General features: G+C 44.3%; 1 protein-coding gene across 5 annotated transcripts in view; it reads right to left on the reverse strand.

Annotated features, from left to right (window-relative positions):
- The window catches only part of DOCK2 (dedicator of cytokinesis 2), a 1,661,574-nt gene that overhangs the window by 769,977 nt on the left and 873,795 nt on the right, over nucleotides 1-17,802 (reverse strand). For all 5 annotated transcript variants that reach the window (XM_073649510.1, XM_073649507.1, XM_073649509.1 and 2 more), the window contains one exon: nucleotides 2,703-2,773. In XM_073649510.1, coding sequence (XP_073505611.1) covers nucleotides 2,703-2,773 — 71 coding nt within the window. The remainder of the gene's footprint in view (nucleotides 1-2,702; nucleotides 2,774-17,802) is intronic.

The raw sequence follows: 17,802 nt of genomic DNA on the forward strand, positions 1-17,802 counted from the left end.
TTAATTTTATAAAAAGATTGTTGTGTGTTTATCTAATAACTATTGTGTAAATATATAAATAGTCAATACGGAGATCTCTATTATTATTTATACCAATACTGTAACTATAATAAAGAGCATCCAATGTGTGTAGAGAAATAAAGGTTTTTACACTAACATAAACGGTGATTTTTTTTACTTTGTACACTGTAGAAATATTAAAAAATATGCACAGAGAAGTTTTCCTAGAGAATTCACTAAAAAGGCTCAAGTGTTTACAAGTTATGGCCAGCTTTGATGCCATACAAAAACAGGACTACATAGTTTATAAGGCCGAAAAAAGACAAGCGTCCATCCAGTTCAGCCTATTTCTTGTGCACTGCAGCTATTCCGCAGCATTGATCCAGGGGAAGGCAAAAAAAAACCATGCGGTATAGGCCAATTTACATCATTGAGGAAAAATTCACTTCCCGACACCAATCTGGCAGTCAGATTAAATCCCTGGATTAATTAACTAAGCATAAGATGTAATTTTATTGTTCTCAAGAAAGGCGTCCAGGCCTCTCTTGAACTCATTAAGTGAGTTGAACATCACCACTTCCTCTCCCAGAGAGTTCCAGAGTCTCACGGCTCTGACCGTAAAGAATCCCCTTCTATGCTGGTGCAGGAACCTCCTTTCCTCCAGACGCATAGTGTGCCCCCTCGTCTTTGTCACCATCCTTGGTATAAACAGGTCATGGGAGAGATCTCTGTACTGCCCCCTGATGTATTTATACATGTTTATGAGGTCTCCCCTAAGCCTTCTCTTTTCCAATGTAAATAGGCCTAATTTTGACAACCTCTCTGGGTATTCTAGTCCCTCCATTCCCTTTATTACCTTAGTCACCCTCCTTTGTACCCTCTCTAGCTCCAATATGTCTTTCCTGAGCACTGGAGCCCAGAACTGTGCACAATATTCTAAGTGCGGCCTTACCAGCGCTTTATACAGAGTAAGAACAATGTTCTCATCATATGCCCCTATTCCTCTTCTGATGCATGCCATGACTCTATTTGCCTTCGCAGCTGCTGCCTGACACTGGGCACTCCAATTTAATTTGCTATTAACCAAGACGCCCAGGTCCTTCTCCATGTCAGATTTCCCCAACGGTTTCCCATTTAATATGTATGGGTGACTGCTGTTTTTCTTTCCCATGTGCATGACCTTACATTTATCGGCATTGAACCCCATTTGCCATTTTTTGGCCCAACTCCCCAATTTATCTAAATCCTCCTGTAGCTGTGCCCTATCCTCATCTGTATTAACTACTTTACAAAGTTTAGTATCATCTGCAAATATTGCTATTTTACTATGCAACCCTTCCACTAGATCATTAATAAATATATTAAATAATATAGGGCCCAAGACAGACCCTTGAGGCACCCCGCTAGTAACCCTGACACACCCTGAGCTTACTCCGTTGATAACCACCCTCTGCTTTCTATCACTCAGCCAGCTATTTACCCACTTGCACACATTATCCCCCAGACCAAGCACTCTCATTTTATATACCAACCTTTTGTGTGGCACGGTATCAAACGCTTTGGAGAAGTCAAGGTATACAACATCCACTGACTCTCCCCGGTCCAGCTGTGAGCTCACCTCCTCGTAGAAGGCGATCAGGTTTGTTTGGCAGGAGCGATCCCTCATGAATCCATGTTGATATGGAGTTAGACAGTTATTATCATTAAGATATTCTACAATAGCATCTCTAAGAAATCCTTCAAACAATTTACCCACAACAGACGTTAAGCTTACTGGTCTATAGTTCCCAGGGTCACTTTTAGACCCCTTTTTGAATATTGGTACCACATTTGCTTGACGCCAGTCTAGTGGGACAGTCCCTGTCCATAAAGAGTGCTTGAATATAATATACAGCGGTCTGTCTATCACATTACTTAATTCTTTTAGTACCCGGGGGTGTATGCCATCTGGGCCTGGTGACTTGTCTATTTTGATATTATTTAGGCGTTTCTGAACTTCCTCCTGGGTTAGGTGGGTGATATTTAGCGGAGGGTTTACTTTATCACTCTGCATTTCCTCCGATAAATTGTTTTCTTTTGTGAAAACAGTGGAGAAGAAGCTATTGAGTAGGTTTGCTTTACCCTCATCACCCTCTATGATTTTACCCAGGTTATTTTTCAATGGGCCAACTCCATCAGTTTTAATCCTTTTACTGTTTCTATTGTTAAAGAACAGTTTGGGATTCGTTTTACTTTCCTTGGCATTTAGTCTCTCTGTCTCCTCTTTTGCTATTCTTATTTGTTTCTTACAGATTTTGTTTAGGTTAGGTTCAGCCATAATTCCATCCATCTCTGAACTGCCATTTTATTTCTCCAAGATAACTTGCTTTTAAAGGATGTATCTGGGACTTTATGAAAAACAAAAAATGTGCCTAAGCACTAACTGAGAGATCACTCTGTGCCAGGAAACACCGGCGCTATGCACAACAGTCAGGTGAGTAGCAACAACCTGCCTTTTAGTGCTCAGGCACATTTTTTGTTTTTCATAAAGTCCCAGATATTCCCTTTAATTATAATACAATCTATATTGGTAAAATAATTGAAGCTTTAGAATGTAAATATTGCACAATAATGGAGAATGAGCTTGCAAAACTAGCAGGTTCCTTTTTACAGCTGACTCCTATGTTTTTGACAGTAAATATAATTTATTTATTAATAGTTACCTAAGCAGTCTGGCATCAAATACTGTTTCCACATCCTGGAGAACTGAAGGTAGATATTTCAGAGCAGCAACCTTAAAAAACAATAAATCAACACAATGATATTAGTAAAAGTGTTTAAATCTTTCCATGGCAGCAATTGGGAAAGAAAGGTCTTTAATAGAGAGGCCTCATGGGTTTGAATTTAGTCACAAAATACCCTGCTGGTAGGAATTACAGAAATAATCTTATGTATTTTTACTAGATTCACTCTTTTTGTGTTGAGAAATATTTGCCCTTTATGTTATTATGCGTTATTTTTGATTGCCTTGCTTTCTGGAACTTCTGAGATTATGTATGTATATATTTCTAAAGGTGCTATTGACATGAAATTCTCACCAGATGTCAGTAACAACCCATCCAATCCACACATGCAAAGAAATCAAACCATAGAAGATCATAAATTAGGTTGTGTGTAGTAATTAGTGATGGGCGAACCCGTGACTGTTCGGGTTGGGCTAATTAAGCCAAACGCCGAACAGTTTATTAAAAGTTCAGGTCCAGGTAACAGAACAGTACGTGAATAACAGAAAAAACTGATGCTCTTAGTATTCTTTAAACAAGAGTTCACAGAACAAAGTACCTTTTTTTAGATAGTTATAAAATTGAACCTTTAATATATATTCTCTTAAAAATACTAATTAGTTGTTCATAATATTAAAACAACAAACCACATTATCCATGCATAATAGAAAATGAGGGGAGTGTGCCTGACCCTATAATGACACTAATCTTTCCCTACCTTGCCACGGAGGTTGGCACCCTGAAACGTGTGCAATGGCGTTGGCTGGCAACCCAGCAGCAGGACCGTTACCTCCTCCTTTGTGGAAGGAGGAACAGGAGGAAAACTGCCAGAGCCCTGAAAAATGACCTCCAGCAGGCCACAAATGTGCATGTGTCTGCACAAACTGTTAGAAACCGACTCCATGAGGGTGGTATGAGGATCCGACATCCACAGATGGGAATTGTGCTCACAGCCCAACACCGTGCAGGACGCTTGGCATTTGCCACAGAACACCAGGATTGGCAAAGTCGCAACTGGTGCCCTGTGCTCTTCACAGATGAAGGCAGGTTCACACTGAGCACATGTGACAGATGTGACAGAGTCTGGAGACGCCATGGAGACCGATCTGCTGCCTGCAACATCCTTCAGCATCACCGGTTTGGCAGTGGGTCAGTAATAGTGTGGGGTGGCATTTCTTTGGAGGGCCACACAGCCCTCCATGTGCTTGCCAGAGGTAGTCTGACTGCCATTAGATACTGAGATAAGATCCTCAGACCCCTTTTGAGACCATAAGCTGGGTTCCTCCTAATGCAGGATAATTCCAGACCTCATGTGGCTGGAGTATCAGCAGTTCCTGCAAGATGAAGGCATTGAAGCTATGGACTGGCCCGCCCATTCCCCAGACCTGAATCCGATTGAACACATCTGGGACATCATGTCTCGCTCTATCCACCAAAATCACGTTGCACCACAGACTGTCCAGAAGTTGGCGGATGCTTTAGTCCAGGTCTAGGAGGAGATCCCACAGGAGACCATCCGCAACCTCATCAGGAGCATGACCAGGCATTGTAGGGAGGTCATACAGGCACGTGGAGGCCACACACAATGCTGAGCCTCATTTTGACTTGTTTTAAGGACATTACATCAATTTCTTATTGATATCATTTTCAGCAGCACAACATTTTTTGATAACTTTCCATTCCAATTTTTAGGAGGTAGAATGAACAGCAACCAGCAATTCAGGATTTTTTTTTTTTTGGGGGGGGGGGGGGGTTGGTTTAAACCATTCACCATTTGGTAAAATAGATAAGTCTTCGGATCAGTACGATTACATAGATACCATATTTATATTATTTATATCATGTTTTTATATTTTGTCACTTTTATAAAATGAAAACAAATTTATAAAGAAAAAATAATTGTTTTTGCATTGCTATATTCTGAGAGCTATAGCTTTTTTTTATTTTTCCACCGATGAAGCCACTCCAAAATATTTACACGTCTCCCCTTAGACTACATGAGTGTTGCTTTAGCAGTATTGTGAGGCAGTGAGGGGGGAGCATATGCGGAGGATGGTATGTATCCCCCAGAATGTGCACAGAGGCATATTAGACCAGCTGGAGTGCATTGCAATCACAGAAATAGCTGTGGTTGCAGTGCAAAATAAAAGTAAAGTTTGGACTTGGTCAAACTATTTGGCGAAGTTGGATTTAAGAAAACCTGGCGTGGACTTAAATTTTGGGAGTGATCTACAGGTGGCAGTGAGGTGGGTCACTTCCTCCAGCTGGGTCTTACAAGTGGCTCATGGCCAAATAATCCTTTTCAAAAATCTGCAGCAAAGGTTTGCATGTGTCAGTGTTGAGATTGCTAGCAGCAGAGTAGTAAGCTCTGCACTGCAAGCCTGTGTGAAACTGAACGCAGGTCTGCGAAGGCAACATATCTGATGCACCCTAAGTGACATGGTGCAGCCGTCTCCCACGGCAACAGGTTTTCATGTACTGTGTGGATATCCCGACTGCGATCCGGAGGACAGCTTTTACATTTCAGTTGTGAGTTTTTGGAAATAAAGACGTATAAGTTGGACTTTCCTTGGGTCACTGCCTCAATACTGCACAGTGAGAACACCACCGCACTACAATATGGTGGAGAATGCGGGCAGTATGAGCGGAGGCATATCCCAATGCCAGCTTCATGTCTGTCATTAGGCCTGCCACACTGAAGCCTGGGCCCACTGACAAGATGGATGAAATCCTGAGACAGCTGGTCCTCACACAGCAACAACATACTAATAACCTGTTGCCGCAGCAGATTGCGGCCCTGCTTGAGGCACCCCATCACTGACCCCGGAACATTGTGAGGCCTGGGGCAAGGACCGTTCCGGTTTGAGGAAGCGGAGTCCGGAAGACGACGTGGAAGCCTTCCTTACCATTTACGAGCACACCACGGAGCGGAAGAACCTGCCAGCCAACCAGTGGGCTGAAGTGGTGGGTCCGTTTTTGATGGGCGACACTCAGAAGGCCTAGTTTGACCTCTGTTGGTTGGATGCACAGGACTATGTGAAGCTAAAATGTGAGATCCTTGTATGACTGGGGGTTGATATGTGAGAGCCCAAAGGGTGTTTTCATGGAACTCTGTGGAGGCTCCACCCACCAGGTCTCAGGTATATGACTTACTAGAGCTAGTTAAAAGGTGGCTCCAACCTGAGACCTTGACTCCGTACAGATGGTGGAGAGGGTGGTGGTTGGCCGACTGAACTCTGCCAGCCCCTATACAGCATTGGGTGGGGCAAGGGGACTCGGGCACTCTAGACCAGAAGGTTAGCCTAATCGAGCGGTACATAGCCACTCAGGACTCAGCAGCGTTTGCAGCTTCCAGCTCAACGACTGGTGTGCGATGTGACTACGCATTGGAAATCAATGTTGCAGATGTTTGGAATGATTTTGAGCAGCAGAGAGCAGTTGTTGAGTACCAGCTTCAACACGTACGTCGGCATTCAGGTCAGCCTCCGTACATAAGAGCTGATGAGTGGGCATGGATGTCTGACATCTTTGCGCTCCTCCAAAACTTTGAGGACTCCACCAAGATGGTTAGCGGCAATAATGCCATAATTAGCATTACCATCCCGCTTCTCTGTCTACTGAAATGCTCGCTGCTCGCAATTAAAGAGGAGGCATTGCAGGTAGAGAAAGGAACTGTACAGGGTGATGCTACCCAGCTCAGCCTCATCTCAGCATGGATTGGGTGATAATGAGGAGGAGGAGAAAGAGAACGTAGACAGTAATAATCTTGGTGAGAACAGGGAAGTCTTGGCTGTTGGCAGTCTGGCACACAAGGCCGACTTTATGTTCCTATGCCTTTACCATGAACAATGCGTTATACGCATTTTGAGCATTACAGAAAACTGGAAAGGCACGAGAGAATTCTTGGAGATGGAGGTGTGTGGTTCTGATTAAGGAGGATGTCTGTGTTAGATCAGTTGCAGAACAGAGGGCACAGGAGGGGTGATACACAGAAATGAGGGAAAAGACATAGGCCGGTGCAGAACTGTGGACAGCTTGGTGGGTGAGAGAGATGAGTTTATATTGTATTCTGTAGTGATTGTTTAACCTAACCCATGCAATGACTGGAACACGGAAGAGGCATCAGTGAAGCGGCTTGATAGAAATACAACCCTGGCTGCTGCATTCAGAAGGGATTGGAGAGGAGACAGTTTGTTTAAAGGGAGACCGATTAGAAGAGAGCTACACTAGTGAATAAGAGCGACAGTAAGAGTTTTTGCAGTGTCAAAGGTGAAAAAATGTTGACTTCTGGAGAAGTTTTTAAGGTGCAGGTGATATGAGCAAGTGAGTAATTTTCCAAGTTGAATAAAGAAAAGTTGTTTGTCAAATATGACTCCAAGATAGCAGGCGTGCCGAGTGGGAGTTATGGTGGCAGCACCTAAAGGAAATTGCAAAGTCAGATAAAGGTAGGTTAGTAGAGGGAGGAAACTGAAGGAGTTAATTTTTGGAGATATTAAGTTCAGGCTCTTGTTGAAGAATTATAACAAAAAAAAAAATTCTATCTGACAACGCTGGTGGCAGAGGTCACAGTTCGTGATGAGCGAGTACCGTAATATTCGTAATCGCTATACTCGTAACGAGTACTTTGTAATAATCGCATATTCATTCCAAATAGCGAGTACAATGTAAGTCAATGGGAAATGCGAGTAATTTTCTGCTGGACCCTACAAAGGGGTCTGGGGGCCTGAGGAAAAGGCTGAAATGGATGGGAAAGTGATGAAACAGAATGGGAAGAGCCTGGAGAATGTGCCTGCATGCATTTCTGACTCACATATGGTTTCTGGGAATAAGTTTGTTGCAGTATTACGCCACTTTTACAGACACACAAGAACAACTACCAAATCTTACCTAAATTGCATTTAACATGCCAAAAAGGTTAAGAAACAGTTTTTCCTGCCTAATCACTTGTATATGAGGGTAAATAAACCAGAGAAACAAAAAAAATATATCCCTTTTAGATTTTGTTCACACATACTGTTGTGGCTTTTTTACAATCACCTTTTACAATTGGGAGGGAGCCTATACATTTTGTATGTCCCTCTGTCATACATCATTTTTAGTTCGCTATTCCCCAGCACTTTACAAGCACAGCTAGAACTCACCAGTAGGTATGTTGATCTTTGACCTGAGAGGCCTCAGGTGGCTCTGTAACATGCATTTTGGAGGAACAGCTGTTACCTAGACATTTGGGCGGTCCCTCCATCATTGACACTCAGATAGTGGAATATACATTCCATAGCAGTTTACAATGTGCCCATTGTAGCGTTGGGCTTGACCCTCCTCCTCCTTCACCACCATGTGATACTGCGGCCCTAAATTCAAATGTTCAGAGGGCCTGCAGTAGGCAGGAAAGCTGAGTTTTGTGAGAGCCCTTGTGTGGCCCTGTAACATACATTTTGAAGTGTCCTCTGCTAGAAATTTTGGAGGTGCCTCTTGTACAGTTGAGAGTGCCCTCACATATTCATATTGTAGGGCCCTCACTATTATTTAACTCATTTAAGGGCAGAGACTGCAGAGAAAAAGGCCAATAGACATGGAGTACTAGAAGGTAGCAGTGAGTGCGTCCTGCGATCCTCAGGTATGGCTGAATTCTGTGAACCGGAAAAATAAAGCTGCACTAGTCAACTGGATGATGAGCTCAAATATGTCACTTGTGCAAATCAATGGACAAAGGATATATGGTGCACCCCCTCCAGGATAGGTTGGAGAAGCTTCTCCAAATGGCTTAGAGATTTTGATTGTCAATATTCACCAGATTATATAGCAAGAGAAGACTTCTTGATACTGTACTACTTGGTCCAGTGCAGAACGTGCATCGTATTTCCAAAAATTACTCCTGGGGTTTGGGGCTGTATCATATGTGCAGAAAGATTCCAATGACAAGGGTCTCCCTTGACAAACATCTACGATGGAGTACTGTAGTAGTTGTGGCCCTCAATTCAAGTTTTCAGAGGGCCATCAGTCGGTCATCAACAGTCAGTGTAAATTTCTATTGAATGTGTATTCCTTATCTCAGTCACAATGTGGCACAACCTGTGACAAGGGCCTCCAATGACAAATATTAGTTTGGTAGTACTACTGTACATTCCAGATTTGTCCACTGCACAATGCGCATAGGGTTTGTGAAAATTAGCCCTATGGGCTGAGTCATGGTTGACTCACTCTTTTATCTGTGCCTGTGACAGCTAGCTTGGCTTGTGCCATCAACATCTGAAAATCTGTCAACAAAACCCAAAATGCCAAGAAAGCCTGTTGTTTAATTGACGTGGATGTGATGTTGTCAGTGGTGCGCGAAAAGACACTTAGTTTGTGTCAGGTTAGAATTAGCTTGATGCATCCACTATGTTCCGGGAAAAAGTTCCCGGTCTGGAACGTAAACGTGTGTGGAAGCCAGAAGAGTGAGAGTAGATTCAGTCTTGGATAGCAGACAAGGCCTCTACGCATTTGTCAAGCAGCAACAAATCTTCCACGACCACACAGTTTACTGTGGATACACAGAAGGCTGGCCCTTCCAATCCTGAAGCTGGTTCACTTTCCTCCCGCCATTATTAGTCACAGGAGACATATGACACCCAAGCTTGGTCACTCTGAGGATCACTTTGGTACATATCCTTTGGTTGGCTCTGGCCTATCACCGTGCAGCATTGAAGAGGGACAAGAGGAGGTGGCGTGCATTGATGATCAAGTATTTAAGGACCTACGGCCAGAAGAAAGCCACTTGGAGGAACGTCATTTACTGTCTCCAGAGGTGGAGGCTGATTCTGATGAGACACAGTTGCCATCAGGTCAGCCTACAATGTCAATGTGGAGCAGGATGAGATAGAAGATGAGGTGGTTGATGATGAGTCCACTGATCCAACCTGGACCGTTGGCACACATAGCCATGACAGCAACACAGAGGAATATGAATATGTGCCACCAACATAGGCACCAAGGGGTCGTGATTTGCCCAGAGTGAGAACTGGGTCAACTGTTCCCAAGAGCACCCCCACTGTGCACCAAAGTCAGGGCTAAGTCCTTCAGAGAAAAACATTGTTGTCTGTAGCATCTGCCATACCAAGTTGGGCAGAGGCCAGGGCAAAGGCAACCACGTGGCAGCCAAACACCCCAGTAGGTGGGTGGAACACCGTGGTACCATATCTGCGTCTGCGGGTAAAATCAATAATAATAGTACTCTTTATTTATATAGCGCCAACCTATTCCGCAGCACTTTACAATTCAGAGGTTCATATTCAACAGTTGTAAGTATCATAACTAAAGATAATAGAATAATAAAGCAAAAATAATGATGACCCTGCTCGTAAGATATTACGATCTACAATGATGTGGGGGTGACACAAAGGACAGGGGCTTATTTACAATGATTGTCCAGCCATCTTGAGGGGATGAGGGATAGATAAAGGCTGCATGAGCTCATCATCAGCCAGTATCTGTAGTGCTTTTGGGTTCGGTGGAGACTTATGCCATGTTGCCTGGGCTATGTCCTTCACAATCTGCTGTTCATGAAGCAGGGACTCATACCTCCTGCCCACAAGCTGCGGTTGCTCACACACAACAAACATCAACTACATCCACTTCCTTGTGCCAGCAAAGCATCCAATTGTCCATGCCTGAGAGCTTGGAAAGAAAGTGTAAATACCCAGCCACGCATCCACAGGCACCAATACTAAACTCTCACATTGCCAAATTGCTAGCTGTGAAGATGTTGCCATTTAGGTTTGTGGGAGCACAGTTTTCCATGATCTCTTGGCTGTGGCTGCCCCACGATACAGTGTTTCTAGCCGCCACTATTTTGCTCGGTGTGCCGTCCCTGCGTTACACAAGCACGTGTTAAACAATCTGAACCGTGCTCTCACAAACGCCGTAACCCGGAAGGTCCACCTAACAACAGACACCTGGACAAATTGTTGTGTACAGGAACGATACATTTCTGTCATGGCACACTGGGGGAGCCTGGTGGAGAGTGGGAAAAAGGCGCAAACTGAAACATCACACATCCCATTCATGCTAAGAATAGGGGGCCCAACTTTTGTCACGGTTTCCACCTCTTCATATTCCACTTCCTCTCTCCCCTTCTCCTGCTCCTCATCCTCTGTTGAATTACCCTACCCATCACTGCCAAGCTGGGACCTGTGCAGCAGCGCATCTGCAAAGTGGCAACACGCTCTGCTGAAGCTGATCTGTTTAGGTCAGAAAGCACACACTGCAACAGAGCTGTGGCAAGCTTTAAAACAACAGACCAATCAGTGGCTCTCCCCGCTGCATCTCCAACCCGGTATGGTTATCTGCGATAATGGGCGTAACCTTGTGGCGGCTTTAAAGATCGGCAACCTGGTACACGTGCCATGCATGGCTCACGTGCCGAATCTAGTTGTTTAGAAATTTCAGAAAACTTTTCGTGACTTGCCGTACCTACTTGAGAAGGTGTGTTGTATTAGCGTCCATTTCCACCATTCCTCTATTGCTTTTGCTGCTTTGACAGCGCTGCAAAAGTGCTTGAATTTGCCAAGCCACCGACTCATTTGCAACCTGCCCACCCAGTGGAACTCCACCTATCATATGTTGGCGAGGATTAGTGAACAGCAGAGGGCAGTAGCTGAATACCAGCTTCAGCATGCCTGTCATACTGAGAGTCATCAACCACAAATAACTGTCCAGTGGGTGTGGATCGCTGACATTTGTGAAGTTCTTGAGAACTTTGAGTACTACACCAACCGTGTGAGCGGTGATCAGGCTATTATCAGCATGACCATCCCGCTGCTGTGTCTCTTGAAAAAATCACTGCATAATCTCAAAGAGGAAGCTTTGAGTGCCCAGCATGTTAGTATGGAGCCAGATTTCCCAGTGGGTGATACTACCCAGACTAGCCGATATTCTGAGGCAACATTGGGTGATGAGGAGGAAGATGAAGGAGAGGACTTGTTTTTCTGTGCTACCGAGGGGACTTGTAATGCTACAGATGGGACACCCAACCCAAGCTTCATGTCTGTCCAGCCTGGATGGGCTGGAGAGGAAGAGGAGGCAAGTCAGCGTGAGGAGAGGATGGGTACTGTTTCTACTGTTGGGGACACAGAACATTTGCCTTTTTGCAGCTTGGCCCACATGGCACCGTTCATGTGTAAGTGTTTGTGGCAAAACCCTCGCATGATACCCTTTTTTTCCAACAGTAATAATAATAATAATTTTTATTTATATAATGCCAACATATTCCGCAGCACTTTACAATTAAGCGGAGACATGTACATACAATAAATTCAGTTTAAACAGTTACATTAGGAGTGAGGTCCCTGCTCGCAAGCTTACATTCAACAAGGTAATGGGTGGACACAATAGGTGAAAAGTGCTTGTTATTTCAGGTCAGGCAATTATAATAAGTAGGGATTTTCATATAAGACTGCATGATCCGGTCATCAGCCAGAATGTTTAAGTGCAATAATCAAGTATTGAGTGTAGTTATCGTGTGCATGGAAGGTGTGGAGACAGATGAATAGTAGGGTGCAGATTCAGAATAATATTTAGAAGGAGGGAACAGGGGAAAGTTAGTTTACTGAGTAGTTGAGGAGGTAGGCTTGTTTAAAGAGATGGGTTTTTAAAGTGCGCTTGAAGACATAGTGGCTAGGCATCAGTCGGATCATCTGGGGTAGAGCATTCCAGAGAACTCGTGCAGCACGAGAGAAGTCTTGGAAACGGAGGTGCGAGGTTTGGATTATGGGGGATGTTAGTCTTAGGTCATTTGTAGAACGGAGGGCACGTGTAGGGTGATAGACAGAGATGAGAGAGGAGATATAAGGCAGTGCAGAACTGTGGAGAGCTTTGTCGTTCACAGTGATGAGTTTAAATTGGACCCTGTAGCAAATGGGCAACCAGTGTAATGACTGGCACAAGATGGAGGCATCGGTGAAGTGGCTGGACAGAAATAAGACCTTGGCTGCCGCATTCAGGATGGATTGAAGTGAAGAAAGTTTGGTAAGAGGGAGACGATCAGAAAAGAGTTGCAGTAGTCCAGACGAGAGTGAATAAGACCGACAGTAAGAGTTTTAGCAGTTTCAAAGGTGAGAAAAGGTCAGATTCTGGAGATGTTTTTAAGGTGCAGGTGACAAGAGTGACCTATACTGGTTGGCCACCTTCCTAGATCCACGGTACAAAGAGAAATTTCCTTCTCTCCTTTTGGAATCAACAAAGAGTTTTACAATTGAATTGTTCAAGAGGGCCGTTGTAGATCAGCTGCTGAAAACATCGCCTTTAGACAATGCTGGTGGTAGAGATACCAGCTCTTTTCAACACCAAGGGATAATGAGGAGAGACAAAAACACCAGCTCCAACAGAGGTGGGGGAAAAATGTGCACAAATTGGGCAATTTTCAATAGACCAGCACAACAGTAAAGGCTATATGTTCCTGTAACAAATGCCAAGGAGGGCTAAATTGCAGAACATGGTCAAGGGGTACTTAAGTGACCATACGTGCGTCCTTTCTGACACTTCAGTTCCCTTTAATTATTGGGTGTCTAAGCTGAACACTTGGCCCGACCTCTCCTTATATACCTTGGAGGTGCTGGCCTGCCTGGCTGCTAGTGTGGTGTCTGAGCGTGTTTTCAGTCGCCTGGGGCAATCATCACTGATAGGTGCACACACCTCTCCAAGGAAAATGCAGACAGACTTACTCAGATTAAATTCATCAAGGACTGGATATCTCCACAGTTTGTAATCCCTCCAGATGAGAGCAAGCCAACCTAAATTCACCAAAAATGCAGATTAAATGCTACTGCTGCGTCAACCATGACTCAGCCCATAGGGCTAATTTTTAGAAACCCTACGCATATTGTGCAGTGGGCAAACCAGGACAGTATTCCTACTCCAGCCTAACTACTATTTGTGATTGGAGGCCCTTGGGATGGTGGCTTCCTGCGTCAACCATGACTCAGCCCATAGGGCTAATTTTTACAAACCCTATGCAGACTGTGCAGTGGACAAACCAGGACAGTATTCCTACTCCAGCCTAACTACTATTTGTGATTGGAGGCCCTTGGGATGGTGGCTTCCTGCATCAACCATGACTCAGCCCATAGGGCTAATTTTTACAAACCCTATGCACATTGTGCAGTGGACAAACCAGGACAGTATTCCTACTCCAGCCTAACTACTATTTCTGATTGGTGGCCCTTGGGATGGTGGCTTCTAAAATAGTGGTTAAAATGGCCTGGTGCTTGCTTTGTAGCAGGCAGTAGGAAATGTTTGGACTACTGCTTTGTGCAGGGCAATCAAAGATTTTTTGCATAGACTAATATGGACAGAAGGCAGGATCTGACCCCTAAAACAGCAGGGAAAATAGACCAGTACTAAAAAAAAGGCAGCACACAATGCTAATTCTGTTGTGCAGGAAAAATATTGCTTTGCCTCTGACAAGATCTGTTTTAAGATGGACACAGGAAGAACACTTTATCCTCTCCATATCTAATACACAAGCTCTCCCCTGTATACTGACTTTGTTGTGAGTCTTCAGCTCTGAAAAGAACTATTTTTTGGTGGTAATATGGAGCTAGTGAGAGGTTCCCTTAAACACAGAACTAGTACACACTGCAGGTAGCCCTTACAAGGGCTTTTGTTTGATCAAGAGGCCTAAACACTCTCTCTAGCAGCTCAGCGATCTCTCTCTATGCTTATAGAACGCAGGCTCTAGTCGCACTGTGCACAAAATGGTGGCGGCAAGGCTTAAATAAACCCCTGGATGCTGGGTGGCCAGCCAATCACAGTAAAGCCACAATCAAGATGTCTGCGGCTGCAAAGGAGGCACCAAAACTGCAGGGCAGGACATCCGAATATAGCGAGGCGAGTACACAAATACTCACCGAATAACAATTAACATGAATACTGTACTATTCGTGCGAATAGCGAATAATAACGAATACACTCTGTTATCACTAGTCAAGGTCAGACAGTTCATTGGACAACCAAGGAGTACAAGCGAGGAAGACACAAATCAGATGTGGCAGAGGCAGTAGAATGCTGTCAAAGGTCTGGGACAGTTTTCTCAGACCCTCCCAGCGCCCAGGCCCTGATACATGGGGTACTCTGACAAGGAGGGAAAAGTTTTGGAAGATGCAAGCTGGATACGTGGCATGAACTGTCTTTCTATGCCTTGGAGGTCCTGGCTGCTAGCATTTTGTCAGAGATAGTATTTAGTGCCACTGGGGGCATTATAATTGATAAATCCGATAGGCGCATCCATCCGCCTGTCAGTTGAAAATGCTGACAGGCTGACTCTTATAAAAATGAACAAGGGCTGAATTGGGCCAGACTTCTCAACACCACCAGATGATAGCATCAAACAAACTCAATTCCAGTGATTATTTTTTGGGGGGGTCTATTCCCATGCACCCCTTAACACTCAGACATGGGTATATCCTTCAGGAATTGTTCTATTTTATGTCACTCTCCTCCTTCCCCTCATCCTCCACCACCATATCACCAGGGAGACCGACATGCAACACCCACATAATTTTTTTAAGGGTGTTTCTGATTAGAGATGAGCCAATATTTCAATATTCATTTCGGATTACAATCGCCGTTTTTGTAATATTTGCCAATGTAATTGTCGACTATTCGCCTAACATTGCCAAATGCCATTGGACTCAATGGGTGCCAGAAACAAAAGTATACACACCTTCAAACAGGACCAAAAGCTGGCAAAACACATCATTTTCGGGGCAGTCACCAGGAAAATGCCATCAATTGAGCCAGAGTACAAGTTGTATAATTATTATTATTCAGTATTATAGCACCATTTATTCCATTGCGCTTTACATGTGAAAAGAAGTTACTGACTGGTACAAGAGCAGAGAGGACCCTGCCCGTCAGCATGCACAAACAGTCTATAAAGGATGGGTAAGGATACGGTAGATGAGGGTACAGCTGGTCGTGCAGCGCTATGGTGGAGCGAGGGTTGCTGCAGTTTGAAGGCTTGTCGGAAGAGGTGGGTCTTCAGCTTGCTTTTAAAGGTTTCAACAGTAGGCAAGAGTCTGATATGTTGGGTAGTGTTGAGCATTCCGATACTGAAATATCGGGTATCGGCCGATATTCGCGGTATCGGAATTCCGATACTTAATTCCGATACTTTTGCAATATCGTATACCGGAATCGGAAGTTCCCATAATGCAATGAGCCATTTTCATTTTATTCAGCCAATGAGGATCCTAAGAAGTGTGGGCACATCCTGTTAGGCATGTAGGCATCTTAACTAATGGCATGGCTGTGATTGGCTGCTGAAATGATGTCATGATGCACTATAAAAGCCGCCGCCGCCATTTTGAGCTCAATCTGCTGTGAATTCAGTTAGGGATAGGATGCTGTTGTTCTGAGGGACAGTGTTAGCTACCTATTTGGTCTATTCTGCTTTACCCAAGCTACTTTATAAATCGCTGTGCCTTGCAGTGCTAGTGCACAGTTCTCTGTGCTGTTCACCACTTTCTGCAAGGTCTCTGTGTGTGAGTGCAGCTCACCCTGTAGTGTGTGCTTCAGCCACGTCTGGTTATAGTGCACTCAGTGTGTGTCACTGCCTCATACATTGTCCTTTTTTGCCAATTCATAATTTTTCCTGATATCTCCTATTAGTGTGGTGGTTCCATCCGTATTCAGCTAAATTGGTTCCAAACACACTATATAGGAGAAGATAGAGAAATTTTTTTGGTCTTGCAGCGCTAGTGCACAGTGCTCTGTATCTGTACTGTTCACCGCTGTCTGCAAGGTCTGGTGTGCGAGTGCAGCTCACCCTGTAGTGTGTGCTTCAACCACGTCTGGTTGTAGTGCACTCAGTGTGTGTCACTGTCTCATACATTGTCCTTTTTTGCCAATTCACAATTTTTCCTGATATCTCCTATTAGTGTGGTGGTTCCATCCGTATTCAGCTAAATTGGTTCCAAACACTATATAGGAGTAGATAGAGAAATTTTTTTGGTCTTGCGGCGCTAGTGCACAGTGCTCTGCATCTGTATTGTTCACCGCTGTCTGCAAGGTCTGGTGTGTGAGTGCAGCTCACCCTGTAGTGTGTGCTTCAACCACGTCTGGTTGTAGTACACTCAGTGTGTGTCACTGCCTCATACATTGTCCTTTTTTGCCAATTCATAATTTTTCCTGATATCTCCTATTAGTGTGGTGGTTCCATCCGTATTCAGCTAAATTGGTTCCAAACACACTATATAGGAGTAGTTAGAGGAGCCTTTCTGCAGCATTGGGCCCTGCAGCCCCAGCCAGATTAGTATTAGCCTATTTTTTGCAGCCTCATCTATTGCATTGTAGGTTACCTTCCTACATTGTAATAGCTACAAAAAGTTTGTGATACTGTCGTTATTACATCTTTAGGCACATCCAGTGTCTTTTTGTGACAAAAAAAAACTAAATAAAGTTCACCAAACACTCCACTTTACAGTTGTGTAGGCCACATTAGCTCATATTAAAGTCTAGTCCACACTTTATAAAATTAGTGTTTCTTATACCTGTTAGCAGCTGTTCAGGAATAAGCACACTAAGCCCTTAGTACTTTTCTGCCTATCTTTATCAGTCTACCAAGATGAAGAAGGCAGGGAGTAAGGCATGTGGTTGTGGGCGTGGGCGTGGAGTTTCTGCAGGGAGAGGACGTGATGATTCTGTGCCTGCAGGGAGAGGACGTGGGGATTCTTTGCCTGCTGCAGGCACCAGTGACTCAGCATCCCCCAGTTTTACCAGGGAACAGTCCTTTATGCGCAGCTTTGTAGGAGCTGCGGGAGGACCAAATTGAAGTCGTTGTCGGATGGATGGCAGCTAACGCATCGACTTCAATTAGTTCCAGATCCTCTCAGGTCCTGAGCACTGAAGAGCACCCATCTGTCTCTTCACCACCTGCCATATTGCCCAGGCAGTCAGAGAGCCCTGGACAGGAGCCATCTCTACTTCTGTTCTCTGAATCTCTTGGCTTGGAAAGAGGGGGCCAGCCAAGCAGAATTCGAGAATTTGAAGAAGAGGTAGTATG

This window comes from Phyllobates terribilis, unplaced genomic scaffold, assembly GCF_046119375.1.
Source record: "Phyllobates terribilis strain yellow unplaced genomic scaffold, ASM4611937v1 Scaffold_10__3_contigs__length_209671492, whole genome shotgun sequence".
In the NCBI taxonomy this organism is placed as follows: domain Eukaryota; kingdom Metazoa; phylum Chordata; class Amphibia; order Anura; family Dendrobatidae; genus Phyllobates; species Phyllobates terribilis.